This window comes from Phoca vitulina, unplaced genomic scaffold (assembly GCF_004348235.1).
Source record: "Phoca vitulina isolate PV1807 unplaced genomic scaffold, GSC_HSeal_1.0 scaffold2, whole genome shotgun sequence".
Classification (NCBI taxonomy): domain Eukaryota; kingdom Metazoa; phylum Chordata; class Mammalia; order Carnivora; family Phocidae; genus Phoca; species Phoca vitulina.
This window is the reverse complement of record NW_022589705.1, coordinates 21,080,653-21,106,978: the sequence shown is the minus strand read 5'-3', so window position 1 is coordinate 21,106,978 and position 26,326 is coordinate 21,080,653. Positions and strand designations below refer to the sequence as shown.

At 37.4% G+C, this 26,326-nt stretch overlaps 1 protein-coding gene and 1 pseudogene across 1 annotated transcript in view; one reads left to right on the top strand and one right to left on the bottom strand.

The window, feature by feature from the left end:
• Window positions 1–26,326, bottom strand: part of DPYD (dihydropyrimidine dehydrogenase) — a 795,794-nt gene that overhangs the window by 20,541 nt on the left and 748,927 nt on the right. Inside the window, exon 21 of the mRNA XM_032422959.1 lies at window positions 2,517–2,660. Coding sequence (XP_032278850.1) covers window positions 2,517–2,660 — 144 coding nt within the window. The remainder of the gene's footprint in view (window positions 1–2,516; window positions 2,661–26,326) is intronic.
• Window positions 21,067–25,002, top strand: LOC116641327 (annotated as a pseudogene).

The following is a 26,326-nucleotide window of genomic DNA, read 5'->3' as shown; positions in this document are numbered from 1 at the left end:
TCATCTGAAACTGGGGATTTCTCTGGGGACAGGAACAGATCTCTGCATTTTCCTTCTTTCTCTAAAGCATATGCTCCCCCGACTCTATAGAAAGCCTTATAGAAAGCAAGATAAAGTGAGCAGTCATTGTTTTAACAAATGTAATTCCTCATTTTTCAAAGAGATAGTTGCATTTATAACTAAGGAAAATGCTATCCCCAACAAAACAAATAAACAAACAATCAAACAAAAAATTCAACCCACAATTGTCAGCTACCATTATGTTTTTTGACAGGGCACACCATCTTCCTAGAAATGACAACAGACAGAATGGGTATGACACCCTGGGGAGAAGCCAAGGGAGTGGAAAATCTACTAGACAATGGGAAAATCTACGATAGCAGTCCTTTAGTACATCAGTACTATTATTGTCTTTGATGCTGGGAAGATGGTATCTACAATGTTTAGAGGCTCATGCAATGTAACACCAGGGATACTTTAATTTGGATAACCTAAAATGAAGAGACTTAGGAGAGGAATGTAAGCCTACAGTATTTTTAAAGAATTTATTTATTTATTTATTTATTTGAGAGAGAGGGAGAAGGACAAGCAGACTCCCTGCTGAACGCAGAGCCTGATGCAGGGCTCGATCCCACAAATACGAGATCACGATCTGAGCCAAAATCAAGAGTTGGATGCTTAACTAACTGAGCCACTCAGGCATCCCTAACTTGCACTATTTTTAATAAGACTTATCCCTCCTTGATACTTTAAAAAATGTTTACTTTCCTGACTTCATATTTCTTAGGTTTATTTAATTCTGCTGAGTTTGATATTTTATTTGAGTTAATGATCGACCAGCTTGAATTCAACTCTAGTAGGTTTTCTCTTTGTTCTGTTTTTGTCTTGCTTCTAGGTTATCAATATATTCCCTGAAGGAACAGAAGACTAAAAAAGGTCAATGCTTTTATAATCACCTTGCACTTCTTTTCTTTCAAATACAAATAATATCTTTCTTTTGATTTTTTATACATAAGGAAAAGATGAGATCTTACATTTAATTCAAGTTACTTTGGAAGAGACACAGAGTGGGACAATACTCACTTAAATCATATAATAATCATACGCAAACATGGGGAGGGTGGAGGCTTGTGAAGAGCTGAAGGATCTGGTCTTCTCTTTATCATCAGTGTCCAGTACATTCCTTTAGTAGCCCACAAATAATGTAAAGGAAACAGCTCAAGAGAGTATTTGGGCCTATTATGCTGTTAGAAGTCCCAAGTGTTCACTTTATTTGGAATTATGGCATTGAAGTACTGATAGAATTTGTGTTCAGCCACTTCTAAATTTCCTTTCAGAACTCTGAATCACTTAAATTTTGGAACAGCCAGTGTAAACCCCACTGTTTTTGACATAGGACACATCTTTTTTTCTCTCATAGGTAGAGGGAATTTTTAAGGTTCTAATTCCCAGTTGACAGCTAAAGATGAATTTCTGGGAAGTTCCCCTGAGAGGTCCTAAGAGCAAGCTTTTCAGCTGATGCTTCAAACAGAAAATGGAAATGCAGGAGTAGATTGTCATTAAATAGGGAAGAATAAGTTCCAGTAACTGAAACCACATTTAGTGATGGTGATTTCAGAGAGAATGGAGTCCTATAACTCCTATAATACCTCCCTTTTCTCTCATTAAGACAATTCCATCTTGGGGAAGGGGAGCAGGAAGGAGGTAGGTGCAGTTACAACAGGGCAACCAGAGGGGTCTTTGTAGTGATAGAAGTCTTGGATCTCGACTGTGGTAGTGGAAAGAGGAACCTACATGTGTGGTGGGATTGCACAGAAGTAAACACACATGTATGCACACATATGGACAATGAAAATCTGAATAATATCACTAGATTGTATCTGTGTCATTATCCTGGTTGTGATATCTGCAACATTTTACACTGGGGAAACTGAGTGAACGGTACACAAGACCTTTCTGTATTATTTCTTACAACTGTATGTGAATCCGCCTCTCTCTCAAAATAAAAAATTTAAGAAAAAAAATCAAGAAATATAACACACCCACCATTCCATCTTCATGGTAATTCTTGCTATTACCCAGAAAATAGTCTCTTGACTCCCCAATTCATACAGGCTTTCCAGAGACTGAACCAGACAAAGTTTGTTCAAATTGATACTATGTTGCATATTAATCATTTAGTTGTATTGTATGACTAATATATCTCTTGGATTTAACTGTAGATGAAGATAATTTCAACATGACTATGAGAAGACAAAGAATTCACCTTAGTATTTCCTGGCCCATTTAATACATCAGAAATTTCCATGAAACACATACTTGACAGTATTCTAAAAAGTATAAAATATGCAAATAAAAGAGGCTATCCTATCACCGCAGACAGATTTTTTTAAACTTTCATTGTATTTTTAAACAAAATAAATGATATACTTAAACAGTAAATAAACACATAAGCTATGTTGAGCTATATTGTATATTTACACAGTAAAATAGTATATATACAACTTAATTTTTACCTTGATGGTAGGTATAGGCTTTTTGGGGATAAAATGCTTTCTCTCAAGTGGTGGCAAAACTGCATTTTGTTCTTTCTGTCTAATCTTGTTCTCTGCTATGATTTCCTTGCGCTGCTCAAGATAAGGTCCAAAACTTGGCAGTTTCTAAAAGGAAAATGCACAAATAAGAAAGCGTGTTAGCTCACAGAAGAGAAAAATGTGGGGATATTAATACCTAAGTATTATCAACAAACAAATGTGTGTTTTGAAACTGGTTCTTATATACTGTAACGAGGTCTTTTTCACTTATTCGAGAATCACTAGTCTTCTAGGTATCAGATTCCACCAATTATGAAAAAGAACTCAAGTGTGCAATACCTTTACCAAGTATATATGTATTATATATACAAATGTTAATTAAATACATTTCTAAATGGACTAAAGTTCACAATGGTAAACCAAATCCATTCACTTAAAACAACAGTTATTAGTTAGACCATTTGTTTGGTTCGTATAGACAGAAGGTAAAACCTACTGATGCTTTTTTTCCTCTTCATCAGGTTTTTAGCACAATATAGACACAGCCAAAGTCCTTGACAAATGCTTTTGTCAATAGCAAAGGTACTTTGTGAAAGTTCTAATCTGTATCTCTATTTTATTGTGTTCAAATTCTTACTACATCTCTTTAAAGACTGTAACTAATGTTGATTGCAATTTACTGGAATAGCTGAAAAACAAAATGGTAAAAATATTGATTTCTCCGTACAGAAAATAAATTTTATTTTGCATGAAGGAGGCAAAAATAGAAATGAAAAGCAGAGGAAATATCACAGTGCTTAAACAAACTCCATCAGTATTCAAAATCACATCATGGAGCTTTAAATCTCAAGGTTATTCAACTGTACTTTACAAAGTTCATTTAGAAAGATACCTGAGTGTCATGGAAAAATGCTAAGTGGTTTCAAGTTAACACGAATATGCCCTCATACTATTCATTATCCCACAATTATTTCCTCTTCACTTTTGTCTTTCCCCTCTTCTAGAACCTTTGATCTTCACTTTTACTGACACATAACGCCGGTGATAGACACCAGTGAATTCCAAATGTTCCGTGTCTGCCTATAACCTGGAATTGCTAGGTCTCTTTTCTAAGACTGCAAAAACATCCTTTCTCCTCTCTCTCACTCTCTCTCTCTCCCTCTGTCTCTCTCTCTCTCTCCTACAAAATAAAGCCCATTTATCTAGTTGATAGAAGCTTGGGAAACTACAGCACTCCAAGGTCATCCTGATCTCTGACCTAGCAAATACTTTGGTGAAAAATCACACTTGTTTCGAAACACTGGCCTCCACCTGCCATGCTGCATAATGCCCCAGGAAAATGAGTTCCCTAGTCCTTTAGAGATATTAGTAGGGTAGGTAAACGAAACTTCACCCATGCTCCAAATCGGCCAAACTGGCATTGAAAGTTTATATTAGCAGAACATATTTATGTGGAAATCTAAGATTGTTACTTCCATTCTCAATTTACTATAATTATGTCAACAAGTCGAGCAAATGGAAGCCAAATTATTTATATATAATTAAACTATAACTATGTACTTCATCCTTATACCTCAATGCTTTCCTAAATTACAATACGTAATGATTTCAGTAATATGAAATAATATGATGAAGGGACAGAATATATTGTATCTATTTTACCATAAAATATGTGATGCTGTCTTGTTAGAAAGTATCAAATCAATGAGTATAAAACAAATCCTCAACATTTATCAGATAGGTAAGCCCTTTTAATGTAGAAAAGATAATGCTTGTTTGAAATGTCCTCTTATGAAATGACTTTTTCCCGGGGCAGATGAGGTGTTAGGGATTATATGTAATGCCAAGGAAATGCCCCTGGGGTTCTGATAATACCTCATAAGGTGGTAAACTCATGTCCACATGACGTAATTCTTGTCAGAGTATCACTTTCTCCACACTTTGCTTCTATATCAAGGGCACGTAAATCCTAATCTTAAATTCTTGAAGATTATCAAAAATGGTTAAATGTTGAAATAAGTGACCTCTGGTTCTAGCAGATCCTTCATGGTGGCAAGCTCAATAAACTCTGAACCATTATCCCAATTCCCTGAATCTTACCTACTCAACACCCTCTAATTCCATCTAAGAGTTCTATAAATGTTATTCAAAAGAAATCATTCCTGGAACTTTCTGACCTATCTTCCTTTAAACATAAACCAGAGGAGATTTTTTTCCCCATTTAGAATATTCTTTATCCAAAGGGAGAGAAATAAAGTAGTTAAGTTTAAATTATGATACTTTCAAATTATTCCAGTGATGGTAATAATAATAATAATAATAATAATAACAATAATAATAATATTTGAAAATCCTTTGGTGCTGAACAGAACACAGCCTGAGTAAACATCTGCCAGCCTGATATTTTCTGATTTTTTTTTTTTTTGCAGTGGTTGACCACATTTGCCATATTTAAATTATATTGCCTTTCTATGGCTAACAGGGTTATGATTATAATGTGCTAATAACTAATTAGTCCTAAGGAGAAGTTCTCAATTTAACATAAAGATTCCTATAGGATTTTCTTTGTGTGTTAGTTAGAAGAATCAATGGAAAAGAAGGAAAACTGTTGCCAACTTTTTCTTTAAATCGAAAGCACACCCACACACGATACCAGTAACTGTCCCCTCAACCTTCCACCATTCATCCCCAAATCAAATAGGTTCATTAGTGTGTAGTTTCTCACTGCTATATGGAGGTTCCAGAGGCCAGCTGTAGGGCCAACTTTCAAAACATCAAGGCTGCCATAGATTTTGCTTTCCGCAAATTAGCATAAGAAAGTTTAGTGCTTTTTTAAAAATTACTTTGTTACAGAGGAGCCTGGGGGGCTCAGTTGGTTAAGTGACCAAGTCTTGATTTCGGCTCAGGTCATGATCTCAGGGTCAGGAGATCGAGCCCCATGAATCTGGCTCCGCACTCAGGACAGAGTTTGCTTGAGATTCTCCCTCTCCCTCTGCTCCTCCCCCTGCTCATGCTCATGCTCTGTCTCTCTCTAAAATAAATAAAATCACTTAAAGAATTACTTTGTTACGTATTAAGATGCCTCTACCATATCTGAGTACTGAATATTTAAAAGTTAAGTTTTCCGAAAATACAGAAGATCAATTCTCTCCTACACCAGACAACCACCTTTACACACACTACATCTGGGCACACGTTTGTGTTCTGATCTTGCCAAAAAACCAGTGAAAGAAACAAACAAAAAGCAAAATAAAATGGAGAAAGAATGAAGACGAATGCATAGTTGGCCAGTGTGTATGTGTGCAATCAGTGATGATTAATAAAGCATTTAGTTCAAATCTCTGCCTGAACATATAGTTAATTGATTTCCTATTGCAGGAGGAGAAGCAGCAGAGCCTGAGAGAGCCAGCAGCAGGAGCTTTTCCTCTTCATTCATTATTTTCTTAGAAAAAGTTGTAGCCTGCGGTAACTCAAAGTGAGAGGTTTTGAGCGTCATGCTATATTCCTTAAACAAAGAAAAAAGTTCCTTAGGACTATCAAAAGCTGCTTTGTAACTGATGAACTGAACAAAGCTCAGAAATGGTATGATTTTTGTTTCAATACTTTCTCCGGGGATTCATCATTGATGAATTTGTTCTCACCAGAAAAGCTAAATCCTACTCATTTAAAGATAACAGTATCTCACACTAAAACTGTCTCTATCCAGATATAAAAAGCATTACATTGCCGATAGAAAAGTGACAACATAATGAATCAACAATGATATCTTAAGCCAGCAAAGCTTTAAGGTAAAGCAGTCTATTTGGATTATAATTTATTCATGGATCAATCTAAAGGTAATTGAGCATATTATGAAGTAGAAAAGGGTTCTTGTTTCTAATAGAAGCAGGTACTGGTGTCTTCCAGTTTCAATTGCATAATTTTTATGAGAATGGCAGCAAGTTGGCTAATAGCAATGGTGTGTAGTGCTATAATGGATCAACTCTCTCTTCCTAATCATACTGTCTTATCTGATTGGAAACAATAACAGCAAGAAAAGTAATTACTTGATAGTCAAATGGTAATAAGTTAAAAGAAGGATTTCAGGTTTATACTGAGTGCAATATGCATATATATGTATACATACACACACACATATATATATACAAACACACATATACACTAAGTACAATATATATATATCACACTCAATATAAACCTGAAATCCAAATATATATATATATACACATATATATATATAAAATTGTGTGTGCATGTGTGTATAATATATATATAATTGTGTGTGCATGTGTGTATGTGTAAATGTATACATTAACAAAGAAATAAGTTAGATATAAGGGATATATGTTTCACAACTATCTAAGAATTGCCTTTTTTTTTTTACAAAAAAATGTCCATATATGACTTAGTTACACTATTTCTATTTTGCCATTTATTCAACAAATACAATAGCAAATCCTAGCTCTGGATCAGGAACTGTCCTGTACTACATTAAAGGTTAAATAATTTCCATATGACGTGTACATTTATCATTGTTATAAATTCTATAAGTATCCCTTGCCATACATTAAGGGTACTGTCAGATTGAATTATATATTAAGTATTTCTGGTGGTTGCAGTTATCTAAAGGAATGATAAACCAAACTTCTTGGAAAACTGTTCGATCTCAATCAAATGACTATTAATTGGAGAGAAAAAAGCGAAGAAAATAAAACTTCAAAGAGTTACTCTTTAAAAAAAACTCAGGAAGGCAATGGACTACTTTTTAGATACTTAAAATATACAATTTGGAGTGCAATGGCTGGGAACATGGGTTCTCTGAATGTGTTTCTAGCATACCTTAATTTCAACCACTGTGTGCTCAGCATGATGTAAGCATGGAAACAGAGTATCTCGGTTCTGTTCTGTCTAAATTCAGTTACTGTTCTTCTTCCCTTCTCTCAATTATAAGAGTAATCAACTGCTTACATTTGATCCTGATTTTTATTCCAAAATCCGTTTTAGCATGGCTTGGATTCAGAAACTCAGATTTTTCCCATGAGTAACTGGCATGTAATGCTTAATCTCTGACATAACAGTAAGCAATTTTTCATGATATTATCAAATTCGGACAGTGAAAAACAATAAAAGACAAAGAGAAAAGGGCCATCTACATATATACTACATGGTGCCCAATGGTGTAAATGGGGACACTGGAGTTGGACATGCAAAATTTCTGAAATTAATGAAATATAACTATTAGTTTAATCTGATAAATTGAAGAGCACAACTTTCGATAAACTATCTGATGTCTGAATCAGTCAAAAAGCAATGACAGTTCATGCTTCTCAGTGAAAGTAGAAAGCCAACATTTGCATAGTGGTTAGGGTACTGATTTAGAAGTCAAATTTGCATTAAAATCACAGTTTTACACTCATTAGCTGTGTGACTATGAGCCAATTACTTAACCATTCTGCTACTAATTTTCCTTACCAATGAAATGAGAATGACAGTATCTAACACACGATGTTGATATAAGCAATAAATGGAATACTATTTGTAAAGTGCATGCCTGCCAATTTATTCCCATAAGCCTTAACTTCTTATATTGCATTGTGTACCATGCTCTGTATTTCCATGTTGGCTCCTACATCCCCTCTGCTAGGTAAGCCCCTGCCAGTCTTTTTCATCTGGTACATGTCCATTTGGCATTGTAGTCTCAGCTTGGTTTTCATAGCATCTAAGTAATCTTCTTAACTGGCTCCCCTCCCTACAGTGTTAGGGGCTCCTCACAGTGCTCCAGAGCACCGCGGGCATACTTTAACTCCTGCACCTGCCGCACCGCCTTATCGCTATTAGCCTATGCCTCCGTTGTCCCCGCTTGAGGTCCAAGAGAGTTACTTTTTGATCCAGCACACACAATAGGTACACAAGATGTTTTGGAAACTTAACAAATGAACGAATGAATATCCTGAATGTATTTTAAAAATCCAGCTGGTTTTTTGAAATGTCAGATAACCTGAAACATTACTTTCAGAAAGAAAGTAATTTACACAAATAGGTACATTTAACATTAAAATCGTATGAAGTAAAAATACCGTACTTATACAACAGCTGTGATTCATAAACTCAAAAACATTTACAAAGTGCCAGACACTTGAGATGTATTTATAAAAGACAATCTGTGACCTTAAAGAACCTATAGTTAATCACAACTGCAGTCCCTTGAGACAAGGTCTGCAGAAGAGGTGACACAGAATGCTAGATATGCAATGACAATGTATACCTAACCCAGGATGAGGGGTCAGAGCTTTCCTAGAAGAGGTGACATCTGAGCTAAGTTCTGAAGGATAGGTCGGCAAATGGTGAAAATGGAGGTGTGAGGGTCAGCAAAGGGGAAGAAAATCCTCCCGGTGGAAGAAACACCAGAGGAAGAAGGGGCCCACTTTGGAAGAGGTGCTGGAGAGCCAGCAGACTGCTAAGCCGGTGCTCTCTGTTTAATAAGATACAGGAGGGTGAGCAGTTTCCTCTGTGAAGGGGACCACATCAGAAGGTATGCTAGGAAGAACGTCAATCAAGAGAAGAAAATTTAACATTAGTGGAATGCTAACAGAGGATGACGGAGGGAAGACCTGCTTTTGGCCAAGTATCATGTAGGTGCTGGGGGTGGTTCTTTTTAAAAGCAGTTTATAGCCTTGGGAGGAAGACTGACTCATATTCTTTGAAACTAAGTGAGAAATTTATTATTTTTTTAAAGATTTTATTTATGTATTTGACAGAGAAGAGAGAGAGTGAGCACACAAGCAAGGGGAGCAGCAGAGGGAGAGAGAAGCAGGCTCTCTGCTGAGCAGGGAGCCTGATACAGGGCTCGATCCCAGGACCTGGGATCATTACCTGAGCCGAAGGCAGATGATTAACCAACTGAGCCACCCAGGCACCCTGAAAATTATTATTTTATACTGAAATATTATTTAAATGATGCCTATGAGGTTCCTCTAAAGAAACAAACTCATGAGGTACCACCTCACACCAGTCAGAATGGCTAAAATTAACAAGACAGGAAACAACAAATGTTGGTAAGGATGAGGAGAAAGGGGAACCCTCCTACACTGTTGGTGGGAATGCAAGCTGGTGTAGCTACTCTGGAAGACAGTGTGGAGGTTCCTCAGTAAGTTACAAATAGAGCTACCCTATGACCCAGTAATTGCACTACTGGGTATCTACCCCAAAGACACAGATGTAGTGAAAAGAAGGGGCACCGGCACCCCAGTGTTCATAGCAGCAATGTCCACAATAGCCAAACTGTGGAAAGAGCCCAGCTGTCCATCGACAGATGAATGGATAAAGATGTGGTATAGTCGTACAACAGAATATTACTCAACCATCAGAAAGGATGAATACTTACCATTTACATCGACGTGGATGGAAGTGGAGGGTATTGTGCTGAGCAAAATAAGTCAATTAGAGAAAGACATGGTTTCACTCATATGCGGAATATAAGAAACAGTGCAGAGGACCATAGGGGAAGGGAGGGAAAACAGAATGGGAAATCATCAGTGAGGGAGACAAACCATGAGAGACTCTTAACTCTAGGAAACAATCTGGGGGTTCCTGGAGGGGTGGTGGGTAGGGGGATGGGGTAACTGGGTGATGGGCATGAAGGAGGGCATGTGATGTGATGAGCACTGGGTGCTATACGCAATTGATCAATTATTGAACACTACATCTGAAACTAACGATATACTAAGGTGGCTAACTGAATTTAAATAAAAATAAATAAATAAAAATAATAAAAACAATAAATTCCCACATTAAAAATAAAAACCCCAAAATAAAAAAATAATACCTTTAGCTTGGAGTTTGGGAGGTGAAGCCCTGTGGCATGATTTGGGAAAAACAAAAACAATGAGATGGCCAAACCACCGCGTAGTAGGAAGGCAGAATTCTGAAACGGGGAGAAGAGAGAGGAGAGGGAAAAAGCAAAAGCAAGAAGAGAAGGGAGAGGGAAGGGACAGAAAGGGAGCAGAGCCTGGTGGCATGAGGGCTGGAGGACTTTAATAAAGAGGAAGAGCTCATATTCGATTTCAAGCTGTTTGTGTTGCTACACTCTAAATCCTCCTCTCTGACCCTTAACACTTAAATAAGTCTCCTACATACTTATATGCCTTAGAGAGAAATTTGGAGGAAAATCAGCAAAATAGGCTTGAGTTTCATGGTTGGGTTGGCATGTAGCTCAAAGAATAGGAACCAACAAGAAGTAAGATTGAGGGAGATGCAGAATTCAGTGAGAGGGAGAATTTATAGCCGGAAGTGACCTACGGAACATAATCTCCAGGGATTTTGTAGCAATTTCCAGAAGGACGGGACTGGGTGATTTCAGCTGACATCTGGGTTCCATAGGCAGTTTTCAGGGAGAATAGGATAAGTAGAGGAAGAAATGCACAAACAGTTTGATGTAACCCTGATCTAAATGAGCACTTAATTCCAACTAAAAGATTAAGGAAGACTTCCCAGTGAAGCAGGAATTTAAACTGTGGTGAAAGATTATAAAAGGGAGAAATAGTATGTGGTGCTGGAAAGAGATGAGAGAGATAAAGGAATGGATGAGTTAAGGAATGAAAAATTAAAAAAAAAAAAACACAGGATGAACTCATTCTTACAGAGCAAAAATATAGTATGTGACTGGGGTATAGCAGGAGATAAAGCTGGGGAATCTATGGAGGGCTCTGAATTCTGGGCAAAGCAGCTTGGATATTTGTTCTTTAGGGTGTAGGGAAACACCAGCTATTTGAAAATATGTGACCAGATCCCTACGGTGGTGGAAAGAGGGGTAGGTTGCGGGAGGGAGGTTGTGGCAGAAAGAAGATAATGATCCAGAATGTTGGAGATGGGATTTTGGTAGAAGCAGAAAAGTTAAATAGATGACTTATAAGATTTTTTCGTGTGTGTGTGTTAAGAGTCTATGGTACTCTGGAAAACAGAGAACAAATATTGGCCACACACCCCGACCCCAACAGTCCACCACTGATCTTCACTCTCACACTGCCCGGTGCTTCACCCCTACTCTCACAGTGACTTCTGCCTGAAACCATCCAGCTTTCATTCTTTCTGACACAGAACCCTTCTCTGACAGACCTCTCTCTCTACCTCTCTGCCGCTCATCTTGCTGCAAATGATCCCTCCTCTCTCACCATCACTTGCTCAGTCAGAATCTCAAACACTATCAAAATCACACAAGAGCTTGTGTTTAACTGATGGCCGCAGAGGCTCTAAGCTGCGAAAGAGTTACTTCTCAGTCAAAATGAACATGAAATCATGTTGGTGGGGAAGCTGGGATTAGTTTTTCTTTCCTGGCACTCTGGAGGACCCTTGCTTGTATTCTGTAGTAATGATGAGGTGGGGAGAAGACATGGGGAACATCAGCCTCCTCAACAACAGCCATAGTGGGAAGTGACTGTAAGTTCGACGAGGGAAGGAACTGCATTGTCAGCACCATCTTCATCAAAATCAGCACATTAACTGAGCATTGCTATACACCGGGCCCTCTGCAAAGCACGCGAGTACATTATCTGTTCTTTACTGCAACCCTGTGAACTGGGTATCGTCCCCGTTCCCTTTTACAGATGAGAACACAGTTTCAGAAAGGCTAAGCAACTTATTCCAACTCTCGCCATTAATAAATGGCAGAGCCAGGATTCAGATCCCAGAACGCCAGATGCCAGACCCTGTGCTATGCTGTCACTCATGTTTCTTTATAGTTCTTACAACGCTCTGTATTAGACGAGGGTGCAATATATTTTTGATTGATATAAAGAGGCATACTACACATATAACCCATTCCTTGAAATCTATGCTTCCTGTTTTTACTCATTCCATAAGCCATGAAGGGAAAAACGTTTCATACGGTAGACACCATTTAAAAAAATGCTGAACACATACCATGCAAAATATCTGTGTTAGTTCAGTCCTGTTTATTACTGGCCTCAAGTTTAATGAGCTCAAGTTAATACAGGTGAAAGGCCAGAGTGTTACATGCAGCAGTTAATGAAATACCATAGAGCTGTTGAGAAAATGATTAGCAGCCAAATGTGAATTTAATATACTTCATTCTCAAGAAGCAATGCCCCCATGGGAGGCATCTTTCCGGGGGAGGTAATATCGGAAATAGCACTTGAGAGTTGGAAGATGGTGTTCTGTTCTTAGCCTTGGTATCAGCTCTTTTTGTGACCTATGGGAGCTAGTGACTCCTCTGGGTCTCAGTTTTCTCATCTGTAAAATGAGGGGGTCAGACCAGATAATTTATAAGGTTCTTTCCAGTAATATCTTTTGTTTTGTTTTCAAATTCACAGTTAGAAATCCTCAGGTATGGGGCACCTGGGTGGCTCAGTCAGTTAGGTGTCCAACTCTTGATTTCAGCTCAGGTCATGATCTTGGGGTCATGGGATCGAGGCCTGCGTTGGACTCTGTGCTCAGTGGGGAGTCTGCTTGAGATTCTCTCTCTCTCTCTCTCTCTATCTCCCTCTGCCCCTCCCCCCTGCTTTCTCTCTCTAAAATAAATAGATAAATCTTAAAAAAAAAAAAAAAGAAATCCTCAGAGTTTATGACCAGGTGGCATCACATCTACAGTCTTATCCACATCACATCCACAGTTTGTGGATGAAATACTGGATTGAGTCACAAATTATAAGTCTTTCCCGCCTATTTACAGAACGTTCCAGATCTTTTTAAACTGTGAATATGAATAATATGGATAATGTTTATCAAACTCCCAAGGTTGGATGAGTTCATAAACTGTTTTAGGCTTTACTGGTGGAAGGTACAACCAAAGATGTCTTCTCTATTTTCTAATTATGAAATAATAAAACCTGTATAAATAATTAAGATAAATAAAATATTTTTTTAAATGAAGGTGAATATAATCTGTATAAATTGAGGAATTCATTCACAACCAACGCTGCACTGTAATTATCTTCACACAGTTTGGTTTAGTTACAACTCACCTGAGATACGTTCATACAAAAATCAACCACATGCATATTAGAAGTGGATATAAATGATACCAGACATGAAATTGCCAAGTCAGTAAGAATAAAACATAGACACACATGTGGTTGCATTTGGTATGCAAAGTTACCGGTTTTGGGGAGGAAATGGAACCTTCCACTAAAGCAGTGCAATATACAGTGATTACTGGTTTTTGGGCACAGAGACTAAGACACTTGGTCTCTAAGACAAGTCACTTGCCCTATGTGGGCCTCGGTTTTCATCTGTGTAAAATGGAGATAACAATGACCGTTCTGCCTACTTGCTCTTCACAACAACTGTTTGAAATAGGAAGGCACTAATAGATTATTAAAATACAGCTTTTACCATTTTGAAAACTATAAAGCAGTACAGAACCAAAGTGTTATTTTATTATAGTGAACGTAATTTGTATTTATGTACAATTTTTTTAACATCTTTACAATGTAAAGATGAAGTGAGTATTCTGCATTATAAAAATGTCACAAAATATTAGCCTAACATAAAGAAAGACTTCCTAAGCTATAGTCCTTCCAATGCCTTAGGAGAACTTGGATGAAATAATTTGCTTTGGAAATCCACCTTCAAAATGCTACTGCTTCCATGGCTAAATATTGCATAGAACATCAAGGGCAAAAACCAATGAGGGAAAATGGAATAAAAATTACCTCATACAATGGGATAGAAGCAAAGAAAAACAGAAAAATGGGGTGATGAAGAAAATGGGACGGCTATAAATATGAAAAAAGCATTCAGGAGTCAGGCTATATTTGGAGCAAGAGTAGAAGATTAGTCGATCTTTTCCATATTTATTCAGTATGATACTTAATATTTTCCCTACACAGAAACACCAGGATGACTGCTTTAAGCCTTTTTACCTGAAAGTGTGGCATAGGGCATAAAATATCACATTTTGATCCAATCAAAAACCCTATTTGGAGTTACAGTTCAGGACACATTGGAAAAAATGATCATCATTTTGAAAGTCAATTTTTAGGGTTTCTATGCTAAGCAGGAGATTTATATTGGAGAGAAAAATAAAAGGAAGTGCAAGTTTTTAGTTGAAAGGAAAGAATTTTCTAAGATAATTAATTACCATACTAGTAGGAAAGAATTTAACATGGGAAAGAATCTTTTATATGTGTGGCAAAGTGCTCCATAAACAACAGCTTTTCCATGCAGACATGGAGACACTAGCAAACATCCATAAGATAAAATTCATCTCTGTACCTGGGTCACTACGGAAGGCAATCATTGCCCCACAGATTTTGGATTTTCCTCTGTTTCTTCCTCATTACTTCCTAAACTATATTACCATTACTTATGCATTCCCTATTTTTCTGAGTATATCATAAACAATTTGAGGACAGGATACTTTTGAACCTGTTTTATCTTCCCCTTAGTTCTTTGTACATAGTTGGCCTTAATTATTTGATGAATGAATGAGGGATTAACATCAACAAAAAGCTGTACTGGCAAGAAATATCAACTGACCTCAATGTGGTCACAGCTTAATGCTGACAACTGATGTAGTCTGAACACTTTTCATATAAAATGTCCAGACAGGTTCTCTCTATGCATAAGGCTTGGCAAGAATGAGATTCATCTAATGCTTAATGACCAAACAAAGTAATTTTTGGCCTCATCTATAATATTACATAAACCAATCCCCAATAATAACATTTGCTTTAAATTGTAACAACAAACTACAGCCTAACAGATTTGTAGTAATAAGGTATTATAAGGTATAGTTCCAAGAAACCAATTTAGATTCAAAGGCGTAGAGCACAACACAAATAATGTCTTTGTATTTTCCTGGTTCTTTGGTTAAAGTTTACTATCAAGAAAATAATAATGACCAACTATTTCACTCTCCTGTTCATAAATATCAAACAACAAAATCGAACAGAACAAAAAAATCAAACAGCAAAAAAAAAAAAAATCTGTAGGCCATAGTTCTTAAAAACCCATTATTTTATTGAAAATGTACTTTGGACAATTGTGAATCTAGGCAATCATTGCATTAGATTAAACATTAAGCTTCTGGAAACAATAATTCACTTGACATCTGTGGGCTTCATGTAGGCCCTATGGCCATGTAGTCCACGCTGCTGGTCTTCAGACCCTCCTGCTCTTGACTGCCAAAGTCTATTATAAAGATGAGCCTCATGTTTGGCAATGGCTAATACCACAAAATGAAAATAGCAGTCAAAGAGACCTGCCATTAGGCTTGGAGAAGAATAATCTATACATAATTTTCTGAGCTTCATCAGATATCAGCCAGTTGCTGAACATCACATGTCCCGAGAGGCATTAGGACCAAATTCTAAGACTGAATAACATAGTGACAGTACTTTCAGCTTTAGAAGTTATTTTTGTATATTATCTCATTTAATTTCCACCATAACAGAATTATTATAATATTGATGAATGCTGAGACCCACCAATGTGGCAAGCACACAAAGCCCAGGGCCACATAACAGTAATGGCAGGGCACACCCAAACCTAGGTCTCTCACCTCCAAGCCACGCATCTTCTCTATATTGAGTGCTGGTGTCCTTTCCGAGCTGTTTGGCTGCCGTGTCACCTAAAATTACTGTATGGCTTTTGGTGCTTTAGGAGAAGATACCAAGGGTAAGTAAGAGCTAATAAGAAGACATAATAGGGGGTAAAACAGAGATGATCCCTATCCTCAGGAAGTTTGTGGTAGTTTGTAATGTAATGGGATTAAACATAAATAATCCTTTAAACATACCCAACACGTATCACAATTTTTGATGATATACATTTATCTGATCATTTAAGGTCAAGTCCTATCAGACAACAACCCCTAACCCTTTCTTGTATCCAGCAGGCAAAATCTTTGCCCATATTTAACCCAATCATCCAGTAGTTCCATATTTATACTTGAAAACTGAAGATGGCTACAGAGCATGACTGCTCCCCCCACAAGCTCGTGACTTTAATCACAAGTGAGCACGCAGTAGGGCCAACAGCCTTGCTGTGTTACTACTAATGTTCTTCAGCTTCCTCTCTCTACCTAGTGACATTTTTATATCTTCTTCTTGTTCCTAAAATCTGAACTGCCACTCTTTTTCCTTCTCAGTTGAGGATCTGGCCTCACATTCTCGGGTAAAAATACTGAAGTAATTTTTCTATTCTGAATTTTATAAATCCCCCTCATCTGTACTATCATCCTTCATCTTTTCTTCTGTTACGATGGGAAGTGTCCTGGTGCTTTCAAAGAATCCACTGAGGGCTCTGTCTTGCATACGTCTGATCATCTGAAGGAATCTGCTTCTTTAATTTTTCTCTCTGACCATCCCATGATTCACTCTCATTTTCTTATTATTTCCGTTAACACACAAATATGCTTTAATCCTTCCCCTCCTCAAAACAAATACACCAAACAAATAAAAGAACTCTTTGTCTCTGCAGCCACTTCTAGGCTTCCTCATTTACCTATTTCCCCTCCAAACCTCTCTTAAGCACCGGTAATAGTGCCTGGCCTCCCACCCTCACCTCCCATTCACTCCTCAGTTACTGGGGCCAGGAGTTTGCCCTCCATTCCCAGCCACGGAAATGCTGTGGTGATGGGGCCAAGGACAACCTTTATTTTGCAAATCAGATGGCCACACTTTTGAGCTCATTCTACTTTCTCTCTCAGCAGCATTCAAACAGGATGACCCCTCCCTCCTTCTTAGAATACTGTCCTACTTTTTTCCCTACATCACTTCTGTATCTCCTTTACTGGGTAAATCTTTTTCTCTGAAACCTATACGTTGGAATATCCAAGGCTCAGTCCTAGATGTTCTTTTTTCCCTCTGCCAGCATATCCTTTCCAAGTGATCTGATCTTATCTAATGGCTTTAAATATCATTTAAGCTATGGCTTTCAAATTTATAGCCCCAGTTCTGTTCTTTATACTGAGCTCCAGGCTCTTACATCCAGGGACTTAATTAACATTTAATTAGATGTTGAAAAGTGATCTCAAACTTAATGTATCTTAAGTGGATCCCTTGTTATTTCATTCCAAATATTCTTTCCCCAATCTTCCCTATTTCAGTTAACGGAATGACTGCTGACCCATTTGCTCAAGTCAAAAACCTAGGGCTATTCTGGATTTCTTTTTTTTCCTCTTATCTTCCTCTCTAGATCCAATCCTTCAGCAAAACCCAACTCTTTCCCCTTCCCACCATCTCCATTGAGATGGCTCTAGTCCAAGGCTCCACTGTCTCTCACCAGGCACACTGCAGTCAGTAGCCTCCTAACTGATCTGCCTACTTTCTCTTTTGACTCGCTATAATGTATTCTCCACATAGTAGCCAGAGCAATTGTCTTAAATAGAAATGAGAACATGTCACTCCTCTGCTTAAAATTCTCCAATGATTTCCCAATGTACTTAAAATAAAATCTAAAAGCTTTGCAATGACTGCTGGCTTATCCGGCTCCTGCTTACCTCTTCAATTTTATTTTTTACCACTCTCCTCTTAATTTACTACACTGCAACCATACTCGTGTACTTTTTGCTGTTCTCAAAAAGTCTTAGGGCCTTTATACTGAAAGTAGGTCCTCTAAATCACACTCTGTATATCTCCCTTTTGATAATCATCATATTCTTTATTCATTTATTTTGTATCTCCAACCTTTCTAGAAGATATGAGCTACCAGAATAGGATGTTCAAAAATTTTGTTCAGTGATGTTCCGCTAGAACTTTGAACAATACCTGGCCCATTATACATTCTCAAATGAATGAATGTATGGGTAGCAGTATATTTAGGATAAACAGTGCAGTCCTTGATGTTGGCTTTCACTCTTGGTTCCGTCATGTACTAGGTTTTTAACCTGGTCAGATTTTGTTTTACCTTTATAAGATCTCAGGTGCCTCATTCATAAAATGGGAATAACATTTCATAGGGTTGTAGTAAGGACTATGTAACTTATATAAAGTATATAAAATGAAGCCACAGCTTGGTAAACAGTAGGCACTTACTAAATGTTAGTCCTTATCATCCACGTCATATTATTATAGAAATCCTCGCAACATGTTACAGTTTTCTTTCTATTATTAACTTACATATGCTTTAGCACATTTGGCTACTTGCTTAATATGCTAAAGTAAATATTCCCCCTTCCTCGTGTAAACCCCTTTTTCCAGGTTTTATAGGGGAAATAAATGGCTTAAACATGTTTTACATGATGGAGAATTGCTTATTTCACATTTAGACTGCATACACTCTATAAAGTAAGGATTACTCACATAGTTATACAATTTTATGCTCCACATGTTGAAATAAGTAAAATTAGGAAAATGAAGATCTGATAGTTGAGAAGTAAATGTAAACACGAGTTCTTAAAGAACGAAGGCTAGACCATTCTGTGGCCTAAAGTAAATGCTGTCATCTGTGGGGGTTGGGGAAAGATGCTACGATCTGAGCCCATTACCATGCTACTTCAGGAACATCTGGCAGTCTGTCACTTCACAGGCAACAACATCTTCTCTAAACAGAATAGACTTGAATTCATCAGGGATTCCCATAGTACAGTATATGCTTAACTTAAGTACCTGCTTTCCGTGATTTCCATAGATTATCATATTCATGACACTGTGGAGTGAAAGCATTCTTCTCACTCTCTAACCAGAACATGAAAAAGAAATTAAAACATTGGCAGGCACTTTGTCTCCAGTTTGTTGGACAAGTAAGAAAAGGATTTTCCACCCATTTATGTAAATGAAATTCTGTCAACTTAGAGCATTTTAACAAAGATGACAGCCGCCTGTCTATTAATAAATACCTGACAGGATAACAATTACAATTGTAGTTGACTGTTTTTCTTTCAATAAATGCAGGTCAGTGGGTATTTTAAAAGAACTTATTTAAAATAAATTTGCAAACCCCAATAACTTTTCCCCTCATCTCTATTAACCCAGAAAGAAATTTTAACATGTGCATTCTTGCCTTCTCAATAGTGGTTTTAGAACATTATGGCCAAAGCCTTTTAAATACATGTAACTATGTAATTAAATATGTGTGTGCTTACTCTGTGTACACACACACACATAGATATAAATACATGTAAGACATCCATACTTGGATCCAATATTTTGAATTCTACAGAAAGACTTAAAGCCTAGTAGGCTTTCTGTTGTCCAGAAGTGGTTATTCAGATTAGGGATTATCTTTGTGCTGCTGCTTCTTTCTGACTTTGGATTTTATTCATTGTTGACTATCAGAAAGGAAGAGTAAGGATATGTAGCAAATTAATTAATCTGGTTACCCATCAAGCTTTGGGAATATATTTAGTAGAGAAAGAAGTGAATTCAATGAATAAATGGAGTTTTGAGGGATTATCTATGGAATTCATTAATCCACTCTGGCCCAATGCCCCATTAGTTGGATTTCAGAAAGTGACTTTCTGAACAGAATGAGGATGAGATTTTGAATTTTTTTTTTTGTGAAATAACTTTCCAAGACAATTTGTTTTTCTCTGTCTAGTGGAGTTTGGGAGAGGGTCTATGTTGATGCATTAGAATGCCAGTTATAAGTACTCCCCAAACAGTGAATAATTTTATCTTTATCTACTACAAATTGAAAACACAACATTGTATTTCATCACATTTAAGATGTTATCATACATTGCTTTTATGCTTATAGTAAGAGGAAATTATAAGCAAAATAAATTTTCCAAAATAGTACTAAACTTTTAAACAGAGTCCAGTAGTTTAAAGAGAAATTAATTGTAAGACACCTTGAAAAAAAATTCATGTCTTAGAATGGATGAAATGCATTATGTTCCTCAAATACTGACTGGTTCATTTCTAAGTTTCTTTCTCATCACTGTCAGTAGCCATAATATGCTATCTCATTATTCCAAGAGCAATGCTGTTTGAAAATTACATCAACGTTCCTAAAATCCTATTTGTAAATAAAAGTCCAAATTTTAGAAGGATAAAACAACAGCAACAAAATTATCATCAGACAAAAGCAGGGAATAAACACTGTTCTACTTCCAGCTTTTTCCCAGAAAACAATGTGAGTATATGAAGGAAAAAGGCAGGGAGGGGTAGTTACTGGATGTTTCTGATTTGGACTGAGTCTAGATCTGAATGCTTCCGAGATAGGTGTCTGTTGTTTCTTGAATTCCATTCCCCCCATATGTCCTCTATATAGAGATAATGCCAATTTTTTAAACTGAAGAATATGTAAAATATGTATTTGTATTTATGTCTTCTAAGGTGATTTCTAGGAGAAAATATCACAAGTAACATTGTTCCTTCAAAGAAAACCATAATGTCTATTTTTTAAGAGCACGATTTACCCTTTGAATTCTTGTATGAAGGTCTTTCCATGAGCTAAATACCTGAGCAATTGACAGACTTAGTAATTTCTAGGAAAAATTTCTGTTCATCATCATCCAGGGGTTAATTCAAGCCCTGCTCCTTAGAGGTACTTTTTCTAGGACAGAATGAGCCACAGAGAGAAAGATACACAGACAATGTCAAAAGATACAGCATCATGATGTCATTTAATGGTTGATGTGGGTTACGTCAGCCAAGTCCTAGGAAAGTAGGTTTTCCCTGAATAAGAATGATTCAAAAAGATAATGTCATATTTTATTAGAATCTATAAAATCATAAGCAAATACCATATATTCCTGTTAGTCATGCAATGATGGAATTGCATATAGGATGGCACTAATGGATTCCTTAAATGCAAATTACTGCCAAATTCCTAAGTAAACTGTCCCCCACTTTGGAGACATTATAATCCATCTCTTATGTCAGATGAACCGGGAGACTTACCCTTCTGATCGCATAGGCTTTACTGCTTTTCTTCATTCATCTCTCACACTCAGTGATCCTTTTACTTCTCCTTGCTAAGTTTATAATTTAAATGCAATCTATTCATTATTAAAAAAAAGACTGTAGTATAAATGGGATGTCTTTGAGTTATGGCTAAAGAAGCCATTACTGGTTATACAAAGATCTGGCTTCTATTACACATATGACAATCTGGGGAGCCTCACTCCCTACTTGCCTTCATCAGTGTTTTGTGTAAACACACAGAATTAAGGCTGGGTACTGGCTTTGGGGTCCTCCCCTGAACTGACTTCTTTCATACAGTCTTGCATTCCGTGTTTGAGAGAAAAGTCCTTAAGGACCAGAATTGGCTGCAGTTAAGTTCTCTGGTTTTTCATCAAAATGGATATTGATTTTATTATTTAAAAATTTCAAAATAGCAGATTGGCTAAATTGGCATTAATTTCTTAAAATCCTAGATGGCCATTAAAAAGAAAATAATACTTAGGAGTTTTATAAGAAGTATATAAAATTCTTACATAATGTATTTTTAGGCAGAGAAATAAAAAGTAGAATTAGAGCAGTATATGCAGTATTAAAAATTACTGTTTTTATATGTATATACATTCCTGAATACACAATTGGGATCTCTGAGTAGTGAGATTAGAGATGATCTTTTTTTTTAAAAAGATTTTATTTATTTGAGAGAAAGAGAGAGAGAGGGAAAGAACAAGTGGGAGGGGGGCATGCAGAGGGAGAGGGAGAAGCAGACTCCCCACCAAGCAGGGAGTCTGACATGGGGGCTTAATCCCAGGACCCCAGGATCATGACCTGAGCGGAAGGCAGACGCTTAACCAACTGAGCCACCCAGGAGTCCCTAGAGATGATTTTTTTTATACTTTTGTATTTTATTAATTTTCTACAGTAAGCACATTTACTTGTATAATCAGAAAAATGTTACTAAAACAAATATTGTCTTTTAAAAAAAATTATTTGAGAGAGAGAGAGAGAGTGGGGGGGGAGCAGAGGGAGAGAATCTTTCAAGCAGACTCCCCGCTGAGTGTGGAGTCTGACATGGGGCTCGATTCCTGGACCCATGAGATCATGACCTGAGCTGAAATCAAGAATCGGACACTTAACCGACTAAGCTACCCAGGCATCCCTAAAATAAATATTGTCCTAAAAGGCACACTAATGGGAAGTATTACAAAAACTTCGTCAGAATAAAATTATAATTATTATTATGGCCAAAATCATTATCTTGTTGTTTTATAAGATTTTTAAAAACTTTTTATTTATTTATTTTAGAGAGAGAGATAGAGAGAGCACTCGCGGGCAGGGGTAGAGGCAGAGCGAATCTCAAGCAGATTCTGTGTGCCAAGCACGGAGCCTCTTGACCAACTGGATCTCAAGACTCTGAGATCACCACATGAACCAAAATAATGAGTCAGATGCTTAACTGATTGAGCCACCCAGGTGCCCCTTATTGTTGTTTTTTAATAGGAGCCTCAAATCATAATTTAGAATGGTAGCTATCAAACAAATCTAAGCTGTGGGAGAATGCACGTGTAATGGCTACACAGACAGAAATACATTAAGCAGACCTCAGGCCTTATTCTAAAATATGGTTAAGTACGTATCAAATCAGAAATATTCAGTCACTTTACCATTCTATATATTTGAGGTTACAGATTTTTATTTCTGAAGATACGACCAAATTTCCATTCTATATGGAGTGTTGGTAAATTAATGTACCTCAAAGAATTAAACTGTAAAGTGAACTTTCCAAGAATTAACACTCTAGTGCTAGCTTTTTTGAGAGTGAGTTATTTTTCATTTATATTTCTCAAAGAAGATATACATTTAGATAGATGTACATATGAAAATATTTATACACAAATACACAGAATAAAACTTTGCCCCTCCAAAGCTGATCTACCCAAACAACTGTAGTTTTCTGAATATGCCTGAGCCTCAAAATACTGCATCTCAAGAAAGATATTAGGTGGCAAGTATCATCTGCACTTCCAGACAGAATGAACAGAGCCGAGAAGAGCTATAGACCTAAGAGTGACCCCTCACACTAAGTTCCGACTGGTCCATTTGTGGATTAAGTAAGAAGAACATTTTTGATGGGCTGGTGATGTCTTTTGTAGGCCAGTCTTTTTAAGTAGAAGTCAGTGAGTATGGGAGAAGCTGCACTAGAATAATGAAATCAATTTGTAAAAATATGAAACAAAGACTATATATAGATTTGAGGTGGTAGTGGCAAATATGCTGACATTGGAAAAATAAGTTGTCAGGAAGATCTGTAAACAACAGGTGGTGAGAGAGAATGAAAGCTGAGATTTCATAAGATTTTAAGACCTGCAAAGGTAATACCTACTTAACAAGCATTTAAAAACTGATGTGAGTGATTTGCATTATCCCACCTCCTCCTCCTGACAGTCTTTCAAGGCCAGAGTCATTAGCCCCTCTTTAGCAGGGAGGGAACCAAGGCTGGGGAGCAGTAAAGTGAATTCTGAAGACAGAAGAGTCTGACGACATAGATCACTAACTGTCTTTGTTTGGAGGCCACGTTATGAACCGTTCTGGAGCAAGACTACAAGCTCTGTATGCAAATGACCTGATGGTGAAGAGAGGACATTAACAGGGGATGGGATAACTCGTCCTCCACACGCTCCTCCAAAGAAACAGGGTCTTCTCTTCCCCAGAATGCTTTGCTCATAACTAAGCTGACATCTCCAGCCCCAGCAACACGGTCAGCACGTGGCACACATGCTTCGTATGAACCTTCTACCTGGAATACACTTTTCTTGCAGAGTTTACCTTGGTCGTGAAGCAGAAGTTACTAGGTATCTATATGGAGTCACCTCATTGCTCTGCATTAATGTGGTTTGGAGTCATATTCAGACAGCACGGACTTCATCAAGATGGTGTATTTAAGTTTACATCCCCAATAACTACCCAGATGGTGAATGTCCATGCTGGGTGTTTGATATGCCCATCTTTCACCTGCTAGTTGATCCCACCTCAAACGAACTGGATGTGAAGAGAGCATCTGCAAACTGGAAGCAGAACCAGAGTCATATTTGGCAAGTGTGAATGTATGCAAGGAAAGTTTTCTACAAGATTGATAGACAGGCCCCCTGAGCCCAGAAGCTGCAGTACCATATGAAAAAGATGTCCAGCTTTTTAAATTAAAGTGGTTGACAGTGTTGAAGTGTGCATCGCTTGTTTGTTTGACCAACCTAAAATAAAAGACCCCTATGCGATTAGCCTTTCTCCATGGAATCATTCTGTACATGATGAAGCCAGAGAAGATGCTGACTCAGAAAAAGAAGTCTGAAAAACAGCACCATAGAATTTCATATCGCTGGCCTGTCATGGGTAAAGCCTGGTTCAGTACAACCTTTCATTAAAGAAGAGAAAACAGTAAGCAACTTAGAGTGCTGGCGAATCTGGTGTCCCGTGCGCTTTCCTGCAGGGCCGGGGTCTAGTCAAAGCTGACCAATGACGAAGGACTGCCTCAAGGGTAAAACTGTGTGAACGAGGACTGGTATCCATGTTGTCCGTGGATGCTTAAGCTCTAACACACAGTTCGGGAAGCCTCTCTTTAGGAAAAGCATTACTCTGTCAGCGTGTCTTTAGGGTGGTTATCGAATTCTGTACTCTACATTACTGGGGACATTGAGGCTTAAAATTTATTTATTTATTTATTTACTTATTTATTTATTTGAGGGGGAGAGGAGGGGCAAAGGAAGAGGGAGGGAGAGAATCTTAAGCTGGCTCCACGCTCAAGATTATTGTCCACACGTGCAGCCCGACGTGGGGCTTGATCTCACGATTCTGAGATCATGACCTGAGCCAAAATCAAGAGTCAGACACTTAACCGGCTGCGCCACCCAGGTGCCCTGACCTTGAGGCTTAAACATTTTTCTGAATATAGTCCTAAAGGTAAGGTACATTCATTTAAGCTAATAGAGTAGACAGAGTTCAACACTATCTAATGATTTTTAAATCAGTGGTTTCAGTTGTACATATGTTTGTATATGGAGAGAAGTAAAGTGATTTGGAAGTCTGGATAATCTTCTGTCTGAGTGATTCAATTAAGTTAAACCAATGTTTACTGAGCACCAAGAGTTTTTTAGGCATTGATCTCTCTAGCTGACTCACTATGCAGTGAGGAGACCCAAACTCAGTGGATCTTGGATACCTTCTAAAGGGCAGCTATGGTGTGTGTTACTAAGACACCATTTTAGGAGGCCTGGATATATATAGCCAGTGTGAAATGAGAGAAATGGGTAGCTTTTCTCACAGAATTCATTTTTGTACATAATCTCTTTCCTGCAACGTTTTGTAGTGTAGATGAATTACTGATTTTGGTTAGTGTCTTCTAATATCTACCCTAGCAGATGCTTGACTGAGAACTTCAAGTCCCCCCAGGATAAAAAGCATTATGACAGGCTGAATGTGCTAACACTACAGGTTTCCCAAATAAAACCTTTATTGATTGAATGCCTTATCATTGTCAAGAGTTACTCGTTTATTTGATGCTTCCAAGTCCTGTGTATGTGAATGTATGGATGAACAAAGCCTTTTTTTCCTAAACAGTCTTCACTAAAAGATTACTTCCGAATGATAGGTGAAAGTTTTAGTATTGCTGTGTAATTGCAGAGGATGCCTAGAGGAAGCTAGGTCAAGCAGTTACCATCTTTCTCATATGCTGATTCAACCTAGTACATACTGGGGTTTATCCACATTCTATCAAGTTAATAAGGAGAAGATCAGAAGACAAACCTAATCCATTATATGGATCTATTGCGTGGAGATTTTAGTTTCATTATAACATCAAAGATTTAATTTTTAATATTACTTGGTTTGCAATTTTGTGTCTTTACTCGTAAGTGGAAAATAGTCTATATTTTTTTACTCTAGTATTATTTGGTTTTTGGTAGTAAAGTTGATCAAGGTTCATAAATTTATTAG